Raw genomic sequence first — 12616 nt, 5'->3', positions numbered from 1 at the left:
AGGTACTAAATGAGGTACTGTGTCGTTTCTGGCACACAACAGGTATTTGATATATGCCACTTCCTCCCTCTGTTTTATATCTGGAAGGGGTTGGGGTTCGACACGGTAACTAGAAAAATCCAGGCTATGAAGCCAGATAAATCTGTTCTGACCCTCCATGTTGTCGCATACTGTGTGTCGGTAGGTAAATTACTTAACCTAATTTACTAAATCTCAGTCTCTTCAACTGTAAAATACCACACAGAGTTTTACAGGGCAAATTAGATAATATTGGGAAAACATGTACTTTTGGTAGGTATTTATTAAATAAGAGTGTCCAGGCCTCATAACTCTTAAAAGTCACTCTCATGAGTACTCTTCATATGTAACTAAGGAGTTTAAAAATGTGAACTCAGATCACAGATCTTCTAGACCAAACGCCTCATGCTATGGCAGCGGAAGGAGACCCAGAGAGCTGAGATGATAATTCCAAGCCATATCACTAGGCAGTAAGTGACCACTAACTAGTTAGTGGCAAACAGGGACTAGAACATAGACCCTCTCCTTTGAAGTTCAATGCTTTGTCCACTACACTTTGTGAGGCTGAAGTCAGACACATCTGTAGATCCAGTTTCAATATTAGTTGGTAATTAAGACAATACAACTGGAAAGAACACCCCCCGCGCCCCCGACACACACACACTTTTCTTTATTTCCCCAAATTTGTTTCTAAGAACGAGCTTGTCCATGAAATTATTCCAGGGGAACTGGCAGGGTCTGGCTACACCTGTCTTTCTGAGAAAAGCTCCAGCGGGACTGCAGAGTCTCTGTTTCCTCTAAAGCAAGGAGAGAGACGGAGAGAATGTCCAGCTCGGGGAGTTTCCTGTTCTCCTTCCTCCCCCTGTGAATGTCCAGCTCCTTCTCCTTCTCCTTCACAGGAATCCTTTAATTTTTGGCACACTGGCTGGGAAGAACATGCTGTTCTACATTTAGTTTATCTGCCAGGCACACTACCTGCTCGCACTGAATTTTTTTTCCAGTCTGAAAGCTTCACACAGAATAAGAACTCAACAAATGTCAATATTTATTAAGGAAGTTGTGCTTTTGAGCTCAGTTTATATTTAAAGGGTTTACCTAGCTTGGTTCAGCATTAATTATTGCCCAATGTAGGATGGAAAATCTTAATATTTTTCAGTCTTCCAATAACTTCAGAATTAAAAACAAAGGTCCTCTGGGTAACAAAGTCAGATTAGCTGTTGCTCTGGGGACGAAAGGAAGGAAATGGGGTTGGGGAAGGTATATATGTGATCCATTGTAATTAATGTTTTACTTCTCTAGTTGGGTTATGTATGACTGAGCATTTGTTTTCTTATTATTTTTCTTTATACCTCTCTGTAAGCCTCAAACATTTCATTATAAAACCGGCTTAGCATAAGGTAAATAACTTCAAAATAGAATTTCCAAATCTTTCTAATAAGAGATGTGATAATGCTATGATACTAAATCTCATACTGAAATCTTTAAGCTTTCATTCTCATTTTATGGAAAAGCTTTTAGTCATAATATGTTTACCCTACAGACTTTCCGTCTCCTGTTCACCATTTTCGTGCCCTTGATTCCAGGGAAAGAGCTATTTTGCATGAGGTAGAGATAAGCCTAACTCTTGGGTCTTCAACATATTGGCCATGAGGCTTTAAATCACTTGATATTTCTAAATGTTTCCTCTCTTGTAAAAACAGAATACTATCATATCAAGCTCTCAGGATTATTTTGAAAATTCAATGGAACAACAAGTGTGGAACATTTGCTACAGTATCTGGTACACAGTAGATTTTCAATCAAAATCAGTTTCCTTCTTTCTTTCCTTACCCTTCCACTTTTCACCACTACTGGAGCCTTTACCCATCCTTTCTTCAGGACAGATGTTCTAGTCAAAATACTTTATTCTAGGTGGTGGGTAAGATTGTCACGGTCATTTCTATCAATTAAGTGACTTGGATTTGATCCTACCTCTAAACGAACAGTATAACAGTATAACCCACTAGGCCTTTACCTCTCTCTGAATCTAGTTTTTTATATGCTGAATGAGGAGGTTGGATTAGATGTACTGTTTAGCTCTGAAATTCCATGAATAGTTCTTGATGACTTAACTCATCCAGCAACATTATAGTAAATGAGGCAATACCTCATTTACTTTCAGTGGGAGAAACTGACCACGTGATTGTGTGCTCTTTGTGAAAACACCCACACGTTGGTGGCTTCTGAACGTTGGGATGTCCTTGCCCAGTGACTGCCAGCCTGGCATATTCACAGGGCTTGGTAGGGGCATTCTCAAGGCAGCCAGGTTTGCAAGGAGGAATTCAGAGAGCAAAAAGTTGAATGTCTCAGTGGAAGACTGTTTGTCTTGCATTTCTTCTTAGAGGAGAGTGGGAACTGATTATGTCCTGCCTCTGTAGTCCAGTAAAGAGTTTTTTAAAAAGATGGGCGTCCCAGGAGACGAGAGAGGAAAAAAAGAAGACACCGTGAAAAGGAAAAATCAGAGGGTCCTTCTTGGGGAGGGTTATATCTTGGGAAAAATGACCATACTAGATAGAGGGGTGGGGGCGGGGGAGAGATAAAGACTCCATGTAGGTTCCGTGAGCGGAAGGGTAGTGGGAAAGAAGAAAAGGAGCGGGTTGCCTTGGTTCTGTACGTGTGTGGGATTTACACGCCGACACTAATTGCGTTTTATTGTGTGGATGCTTTCCCCCACTTTTCCTTTTCTTCTCTGTTGTCCCGGGTCTCTGCAGGTGCACTTGTCAGGTCCCCAAACCGGCTCTATCTCTACCTCCTCAGCACCCAGGGCATTATCCCGATTCCCTGTGCTCCGGGGGTGGGAGTGTGGTCAGTGTTGGCGGTGGTGCTAACAATTGTGATGGCGAAGATACAGATCAAGATTCCCCAATAGCTTAAGGCAGAATTTAACAATAATAATAATTAAACAAACAAACAAACAAACAAAAAAAACCCAACACAAAACCTCTCCATAGATCCTATTAAACTCTTTCCAGAACGTAAAAGATCATTGTCGACTTTTGTAAAAAGGTGGATTTTTATTTTAGAATTCTGGGTAGACTCCCCTTTTCTCTGCTCCCTATCCCATGTTCTCTGAGACAAAAGAGGAACCCGAATGATTAATAACTCCGCGCCTTTCTGCAGGCCTGCTTTTCTAGAGCGGTTTTCTATCTCAAGATAAGTGGATGAAGTCGGTGGCAGTTTTGTTTCCTGAGAGGAGCAGTTGGCCAGAGAAATGCCTCACAGTTTGCTCAGGTTCATGCAGACAAGACTAGGACCCAGGAGAAAACACCACACAATCAGCCGGCACAATTTCTAAGCACCCATCACTCGACATAAATGGTACCTGAAGGTACTGGCAGGAGCGCTCTTGCTGACAGGACTCTGACTTCACCATGGCCTGGTCCATGTTAACCGACGCTTTCTGGTACACCTCCCTGGCGCGGCTCACGGTCAGGGTGGAGGACCAGGCGCTCTTCTTCAGGAGCGGCGCGTCCAGGTTGACGGGCAGGTTGGCACAGGTGGAGCACTTGACGTCGTTGTTACTCCGGGAGGCCTTGACCGCCTGCTCGCTGATGGTGTTGTAGGCCTCCATGAAGTACTGCGAGGCCGAGCGGTCGGGGCACCTGCCCATGGTCATCACTCCCGAGGGCGCGTGGTAGATGCACACGTCGCCGTCCAGGTTGTCGTCGGAGCTCCACCAGCCCGGGGAGGCGTTGGCGCGGGCCTTGGGGTCGGCGCGCCGCTCCTTGCTCTTGCTGCGCTTGCCGTACCTCCCCGTCTGCGTCTCGTCGGGGCTGGCTTTGCCCCCGTTGACGCTGCCCTTGGACGGCCCCTCCAGGGAGTGCGACTTGGTGAAGAGCTTCTGGACCGAGTGGACCAGGTGGCGGATGCGGCCGGGGCTGTCGCTGCGGTGCTCCACGGCCGTGCGCTTGTACTGCAGCGTGTGGTAGCCATCCCGGCTGAGCGGCAGCTGCCTCTCAAACTGGTCCAGGAGGTTGGCGGGGATGCGGTTGGCCTTGGCGGCCAGCGTGCGGGGCACCAGGGCGCACTCGTCCTTCAGCTCCTGCTGCGAGGTGTAGTGCCTGCGCGGGAAGGTGCTGCTGGCCAGCGGGTCGCTGAACGGGCCCACGCACTCGGCCTGGAAGGAGTTCCGCTGAGTGTAGTAAGGGTGGTCGGCCGGGTGGTGCTCCAGCGGGCTCAGCAGGTAGGGCTTGCGGTCCGAGTGGTGCGACAGCGAGTCGCAGGCCGCGTCGCAGGTGACCCCGTGGTGGTGGCTGCGGCTGCCCGATAACCCTTTCATTGCTGATGGGCTGCAGCCTCGGGGGTCATGGACACCCCGTGGTTAGGTTCCACACCCCGTCTTGCGCAGAGACCTGGGGGCAAGAACAAGAGAGGGCAAAGGGTTAACGCTTGGGTCGGTGAGGAGATGTGGCTCTTTTGAGCGCCGGCTCCTGGGTTGGTTTTCTGGCAGAAGAACTAACTCATCGCTGTCCTTGAAAGCCGGAAAGGCTCGAGCATCGGTGTAGGGCAGGGAGAGCCAACTGCAGTCAGGGACCTGGAGGTGGTGGGGGGGGGGGGGGGTGAAAGCTAGTAAACCCGGAAAAGGAACCTATGAAAATGCTAAATGGTTTTAAAATTATTTGAAAGCACCCCCCCTCCCTCCAGGATTCCAGTAACTGGAGATATCTTTCCTTGGCTTCTCTGGGTTTCGTCTGAACTGTCTGTTAATTGTGAAGCGTGAACACCCGAAGGGCTCAGTTTCTCTGGGAAGCCTTTGCTGATACCCCTTGCAGAGAGAATTAGTTCCCCTCTGTGTTTCCATGGCATCTAGGGCCACTCTCTCAGCTCCTATGCAATCGTTTGTCTCAGGCATTCACCTGCTACTTTAGTTCCTTCCTCGCAGGCCTGTTTACCTCTCAGTCACCTTTCTAGCCCCCTACCTAGCCCCAAGCCAGCTCTGTAAACACAGTAAGCGCTCCGTTAATGTAAGTAAAATAAATGTGGGCGGAAAAAAAAATAAGAGAAGCCACTGGCCCCTTATAACTTGGGGGCATATCTTTCTATCTTCTGTCACATGCTTTCTGGTTAGAATTCTGTAGTAACAATCACAGCTCAGAAATACCGCCTGTGCCCCACCCCCCGAAACCCAAACACCACAGTAATTAGAATGGAAAACAGTAATGGTGACAAATAAATCAGAGCTGTAGAGGAAAATCTGCCTTTGTATTAAAAAAATTTTTTTTTTGGTGTTTATTTATTTATTTTGGGATAGAGAGAGAGTGAGCAGGGGAGGGGAGGAGAGAGAAAGAGAGAGAGAGAATCCCAAGCAGGCTCCATACTGTTAGCACAGAGCTCGACGTAGGGCTCGATCCCACGAACCGTGAGATCACAACCTGAGCTGAAATCAAGAGTCGGGAGCTTAACTGACTAAGCCACCCGGGCGCCCGTGCCCCTGTATTTCTGTCATTAGAGGGATCAAGAGCTTCCCATTAACAAACAGAGAGCAGTTGAAGGATAAGCTTGAATTGGCTAGTTTGAATATCATGGCATCGCCTTTTCCTGGCTTAAAGGTTTCTGGTTAAATGTTCACAAGTGATAGTGAGATGGCCAAGGGAAAGGCCCTAGAAATGTTCTCAAGGACACGAAGGACCTGGGCCCGAGGGTCAGCCCTGCTGTTCCACAGGGCAGAGTATTTTCTCTGGGCTCCAACTTCTTTGGTAGCTGACTGAATTCCTCTTAACAGCCTGTTTTGTTTGTTTGTTTGTTTGTTTTTAAGCTTCTTATAGTACAAAACTTGTCATAATAAGACTTGTCCTGAGAAGCCAGCATGACGATCCAAAATAGCACTAATGTCATTTCAGATATTCAGACAGGGAGAGATAAACGGTTTAAGTTACGAACATCCACAACAAAATAAAACACACACACATGGTCTAATGAAGAAAAATGCACACTTTTGACAGGTAAGGTCTTGTCTATCCCATGGGCTGTTTGGTATGTGGGAGCTCCCGACAATGTTGAAAATCTCTATCCAGGGTCTATGCCTCCCCTTTTTTCTCCTCATCTCTCACTTCCTACATAAATGGCTCAGCCAAACTGATGGAGGGTTTTAATCACCAGAGTCTTTTAAAATGGGTTAGCCTACTGAATTATAAGCTCCTTGAGGGTAGGGACTATGTTTTACCCATCCAGTATCCAGCAAATACCTGGCTGATCGTGGGAACTCAGCAAAATATTTATTCGATGAATTACTGCATCAATGCATCAGTGCAAAATTTCTCGGTGTGGCCCAGACTGTGATCCGAGTCATGTGTACTGAGTGGAAATATGACTTGCGGCAAGGGAAGGGCCACGCTCAGGGAAGGGCCCATCTCATGGGCATTCTGGGGACCGGTGGTTTCAGAGTTTGGGAGGAGGCAGGCAGGTGAATATGCCTTCTGCTGCTGTGAGCCTTTGACTGCTGACCCTCCACAGCCCAGCAGAGAACACCCCACCTCTGGAAATTCTACCTGCTGTGAAGGCAAAGCTGAGGGGCCTGCCCAGCCCTGCCGATTACAGGATGCCTAGACAGAAGACAGTCTGTCTGAAGGACAGAAAGAAACTGACACCTGAAGAGACAAAAAGGAAAGAAGGACCCATGATACTTGTGTGTCAGGAAGAGCCTGGAAATCAAAACTTGTCCACTGAAGAGAGACTAGTGAAGGAGATTGCTGCATAAGATACTTTGGGCTGCTTTGTATGACGTTATGATCCTACGATCAGGTTGTGGCAAGGAGGGATTTAAGAGGGTTAAATACACGTTTTTGGCAAAACAGTGGTACTGACTAATTTAGATGGAAAAATCCATTGCATGAGGGAGTCTCTCTCTACAAAACAGGTCCTGTTGAAGGCATTTTTGCCTTTTAAATATGAACTTAAAGATGAAAAAACAAAAATAACAGCCCAGGAGGGTTATAGTCACATAAAAAGTCTTATGATTACACATAATAGAATCTCAATATATAAAATAATAATGAAATGATGCCTCAGAATTTCCTTCTGAAGCAGGCGGGTCTTAGGTAGATACTTTCTGCTAAGTAAAATGTGAAACTGGCAAGAACTGAAAACATATATATATTTACTCCAAAATGAACAGAATTATTTGAATTCTTATTCAATATTTTGTTATTTTTAATATGCCCACAGCATTTTACATAAGATGATGTTACCGGAGGACAAGCAGAGGGAATGAAGAGATTTTGCAAAACCATTAATGAAGAATTAAATGATGTAACCAATGATAATATTTGTCAATTCAACATACACAGCGTGATTTTTACTAAAATGGAAGTGAGTGATTTTCAGGATAGAGTCAAACACATTTTCTCAGAGGGTAATAAATTGCATCAAGGATAAGTAAGTTAGCTTTCCTCCTTCTTACTATTTGTAAAAGGATGCTGAGATCTTAATCCCCTTTCTCTGTGATATGGGCACATCAGGTCATGAACAAATGGCAATAAGCAATCATAAACATTTCTAAGTGCTCTGTCTATCTTTCTGGTCAAGGCCAAATAAACAACTTCACAGCCTGGCACAGATTAAATATGGAAAAATACCTGTTTTATTTTTTGATAGAGAATCTTACATTCTCTTCTATTCGCCTGTCATTTAAAAAGGACGATTGATCAATTTGTGATTATAAAGTAAAGCAACCACGACTAGGAATTTACCCAAGGGATACAGGAGTACTGATGCATAGGGGCACTTGTACCCCAATGTTTATAGCAGCACTTTCAACAACAGCCAAATTATGGAAAGAGCCTAAATGTCCATCAACTGATGAATGGATAAAGAAATTGTGGTTTATATACACAATGGAACGCTACGTGGCACTGAGAAAGAATGAAATCTGGCCCTTTGTGGCAACGTGGATGGAACTGGAGAGTGTTAGGCTAAGTGAACTAAGTCATACAGAGAAAGACAGATACCATATGTTTTCACTCCTATGTGGATCCTGAGAAACTCAACAGAAGACCATGGGCGAGGGGAAGGAAAAAAAAGTTAGGGAGGGAGGAAGCCAAACCATAAGAGACTCTTAAAAACTGAGAACAATCTGAGGGTTGATGGGGGGGTGGGAGGGAGGGGAGGGTGGGTGATGGGCATTGAGGAGGGCACCTGTTGGGATGAGCACTGGGTGTTGTATGGAAACCAATGTGACAATTAATTTCATCTTAAAAAAAAATAAAGTAAAGCGGCACATTTGGTGACTTGCGGGGGAGTGGAGACAGATGATCTAAAGCCCTCAATGGTTCAGCAATTGCTGGGGGCACCTGCTCTTCCTTCTCTCGTTCTTCCTTTTCCTTGCTCTTAAACTTCCTTTCCACACACTTCCTTCTGCCACTTCTTTCTTCCCCTCACCTATTAAGGTTTATAAGTGGCATCCATGGACAATGCTCACTCCATCCTGCAGTGTAACTGGGAAGAATTAACTGAGCCTCCCTCATGCGCAGGCAACTAAATGCACACAGCAAATCCCTAATGGCCAAAAGGCTTATGATGTGCTCAGAGAGACATGACCTAGTCATGAAAAAAGAGGACTAACCGTTCTTATTATCTTCTGTATTCTTGGAAAAGGAAGCTGCTAGGCCCCGAATTAGATTTTAAGTGGCCATAAAAGATTTCTCAAAATAGAAAGGGATATTGCCTTCCATGCCTTCTCTTTTGGAGCGAGGGTGGGGAGTGTAGGTCAATATGCCTTCGTGAGGGTTTCTATGACTACAGTGATCATCTCTCATATATTATTTTTGTTCAGTATGACTTCAACATTGTGTTTTGTTGTCCTCCTAGGTTTGATTTTACTGTCAGACCGGATGTCCTGATTTTTGACTTGGAGAATTTCTTGACTATATTGGCCACCATGAGATGAGCTCTGAGTGTGAGAGGCGCCTGGTTTTCACAGAGTTTCACAGAGTTCCCACACCTGGAGCAGAAGCACTGCTGCACCAACGATGACTGAAGCAAGAACGATCCGGCTCCAGAAAGGAAATTCTCAAGGTAGGTAATTTATTAGGCCCGAGGGAAAAACAAACAAACCACGTATTAGAAGATGCTGACAAGGGGAAAACAGTCTTGCAAAGTTGGCAAGTCCCTATTTCATTTTGATTTCTGTGCGTGTCTTTATTTAGAGCTGCTGTTCTTGATTTTTCTTTACATGCAGATAGAAGAACTCGGGGCACCTGAGTGGCTCACTCGGTGGAGCGTCTGACTCTTGATTTCAGCTCAGGTCATGATCCCAGGGTCATGGGATTGAGCCCCATTGTCAGAGACTACTTAAGATTCTCTCTCTCTCCCTCCCTCTGTCCCTCTCTCCCACTTGCTCTGTCTCTCTCTCAAATAAATAAGATGAAAAAAAATTTTAAAAAGGAAAAAGAAGAACCAAGTTAAGGGCTTCTGTTCTCTCACTCGGTGAAGACTGATAGCCAGGCCATCGTGACTCACTTTAGGAAGAGCAATGCTGGGGACCCTGCCCAGGAGAATAGGGAACACTGTGTTCTTGTCTGGGGAGACATCAGGACTGAAGAAATCTCCACAAATCTTTTCAGGGTCAAGTGGCCTTTTTGGCTTTCCTCCATGTGACCTGCCCATGCCAGGCTGTAACCTTCGACGGAAGAGAAAGAAAGGATTCCCTTATGGAAGAGTATAAAGTAGTCGCAGAATAATGACTATGTCTCCCAGTCTCCCTACATGTGCAGAGGTGACTAATTCTGGCTATTGGAGTATAACTGGAAACGGCGGAATGTGCAGTTTCTGGAAAATGTCTCTAAAGCGAAAGGCATACCCTTCTTTACCCCTTCCTCGGCCGGCCTGCCGACAGGCCAGGAGGCGTAAGTTGCTGTGGGAGCACCACAAGATAAAGGGCCTGGCCACAGTGGAGTGCCGTTGCAGCCCCTCTCTGCATCTCTATCTTTGTCTCTGCCACTGTTATTTTATTTTCTGACACTGGCATCTAACCTATCTCTAATTGGGATGGGCATCAAGGCCAAATCCCGAGGAGCTTTTGTAAGCAATCCTCGTACCCAGGACTTGACTTTACAGGTGGTGGTATTCCACGAGAGCGTCTTAAACCGAGCAGTGACGTGGCCAGCCACGTGCTAAAGATTTCCCTGGCTGGGGCTCGAGGCTATTTAGGGTGGAGAGAGGCAAGAAAAACCCCAAAGAAGCAGTTTGGTCTTGCTGGGGCAGTTCAGGAGGAGGCTGAGAAGGAGGAAAGGGCACCTCCAAGGAGGGTGAGAAGGTGGCCCGCTGGGGCAGTGCCACCCACCGCAGACCTCCTCGCTTGCACGCCTGCGTCTCCTCCACAGTCTAAACACGCAGGGCACTCTTTTGCGCACAGAGCAAAATCCTATGCGATACGGACGCAGCTGTTTAACAGCAATTTTTTTATTCTGTTAATACTAAATCCCAATTCTGTGGGCTTTGAGAAGGAAGAACGTTATGAATGCTCAACGGGCTTATGATTTTAAATAAACAGTTGTTTAAAAAAGAAAAAAAGGGAATGGTTCTCACTAATGTACTACTGAGAAACAAAGCCATGCCATTTTGGGGTAAAAGTAAACAGAAAAGCGAACAGAGAGGTGTGAGGGTGAGTGAACATTGCCCCAAGGCCCACTTTTCAGATACCCTCTGACCTGAAACTGTAGCTGCACAAAACAGCTGAATGCCATTCTCTCAATTTTTCAGACTTGCCTGCTTGGAGATTTGCATGTATTCTATACTTAAAACCATACGAATGCCGTGAGAGCACCTTTGAGTAAGCATGGTTGGAAATACACCAGTTGTATCACTCAGAGTACAATGCTTCGGCATTTTGTGCTAAGCCATAGAAGCAGAATGCATTCTGGCTTTTCCATTAATGCTAATTGCTATCCCAATCATCTGCAATTGGATTTTGTTTGTGAATCCCTCCTTCAGCCAGTCTGCTTCTACAAATAAATGCCTTTTGAGCATTTCCCTTTCAAAAGACATGATATTGTACAAAAAAACAATACAAAACAAAAAAAGCAACATGTCAAACCTCCTCCCATTTGGTCACAGTAGGTAGTGCAATTACAACGGCCTTTGTCTTCATACAAAGCTTTTAAAAAGTAGTTTCACTTCGACTTTTGAGCATGAAACGGTGGAGGGTGATATTTCTTGAGAAAATGGTTAGTTATCATTAATATTGGTATATGTTTATTGCTGGTTGAGTAAAATCTCATAGAACACAGGAGGGGGTTTTTGAGGCAGTGCATTATTATTATTATTGTTATTTAATGTTTTATTTCTTTTTGAAAGAGAGAGAGAGGGAGAGAGAGAACGAGCGGGGGAGGGGCAGAGAGAGACAGTGACACAGAACCTGAAGCAGGCTCCAGGCTCTGAGCTGTCAGCACAGAGCCCGATGCAAGGCTCGAATTCACAAACCATGAGATCATGACCTGAGCTGAAATCGGACGCTTAACTGACTTGGCCACACAGACGCCCCAAGGTAGTGCATGATAACAACCTCACAGCATTGTTTGGGGTTGACACAGGCAGGAAGGTGCCTGTTCTGACTCTATGTGACCTTGGAGATGTGCTCTCCATGAAATTGTTCCCATTTGGGTTTCTAGGGGAGGGTACTTCAGCTATACTTACAGATGGAGTCCCCCGGGGGGAGAATGTGGTTACTTTCACCCGCCATGGCCAGTAGCTCTTGGGGAGGCACAGTGGGGACACCCTATCTCATGGGAGTAAAACACACGTCTGTAGAATTTTCGGAGAAGAGCAAAGACCATCAGGGTCTCTTGAAAAAAGATGCCGGGAAAAATATGCAAGCCATTGATTAGTGCAGGAGAAACAGGAATGATGACATAATGAAACTGTTTAATAGGATATAAAGACAGCCATGATTGGGGTGCCTGGGTGGCTCAGTCGGTTAGGCATCTGACTTCAGCCTAGGTCATGATCCCACACTTCGTGGGTTTGAGTCCCGTGTCTGACAGCGTGGAGCCTGGAGCCTGCTTCCGATGCTGTGTCTCCCTCTCTCTCTGCCCCTCCCCTGCTTGCACTCTGTCTCCCCAAAATAAATAAATATTAAAATAAAAAAAAGACAGCCATGATGGAGAAAGAGAAAAATCCAAAAACAATGACAATCAAAACAGTACAATGCAACTTGAGAAGCGGCAGTAGAAATAGCCTCTGATGAAAACTGGGTTATTTTTGTCCACATCTCTCCTAACTAGCTGAATCGTCTTGTGAACATGTACTGGCACATTCTAGACAACTTGCTTCAGAGCCAGACTATATATATTCTTTTACCTGAATCGAAAGTGTTTTTTTTTTTTTCTCATAAATCTCCTTCTTACCACGTTCACCCTACAAATCTACCAAGTGCGGAGGCACCGAAAGTACCTGTAGTGGTCCCTTCCGGGGTGGCTGTTGAGCTGACACCTGCTTTGGGGACCGTTTTCTCCCCCTGCCCACAGCCTCTGCTGCTGACGTCCTTGCCAGGAACAGGGAAGGCAATTACTACCTCCTCTGAGCTGATTGAACTGCGTTTGAAGACCCAACTCCGGGGCACCCA

At 45.6% G+C, this 12616-nt stretch overlaps 1 protein-coding gene across 9 annotated transcripts in view; it reads right to left on the bottom strand.

Moving 5' to 3' along the window:
- DLGAP1 (DLG associated protein 1) overlaps window positions 1–12616 on the bottom strand; it is a 1131601-nt gene that overhangs the window by 325975 nt on the left and 793010 nt on the right. For all 9 annotated transcript variants that reach the window (XM_045042034.1, XM_045042033.1, XM_023241780.2 and 6 more), the window contains one exon: window positions 3380–4409. In XM_045042034.1, coding sequence (XP_044897969.1) covers window positions 3380–4336 — 957 coding nt within the window. In that variant the 5' untranslated portion in view covers window positions 4337–4409. The remainder of the gene's footprint in view (window positions 1–3379; window positions 4410–12616) is intronic.

The sequence above is a fragment of the Felis catus genome, chromosome D3 (assembly GCF_018350175.1).
Source record: "Felis catus isolate Fca126 chromosome D3, F.catus_Fca126_mat1.0, whole genome shotgun sequence".
Taxonomy (NCBI): domain Eukaryota; kingdom Metazoa; phylum Chordata; class Mammalia; order Carnivora; family Felidae; genus Felis; species Felis catus.
Note: the sequence above shows the minus strand (reverse complement) of the source record. Positions and strands in the feature narration are given on the sequence as shown.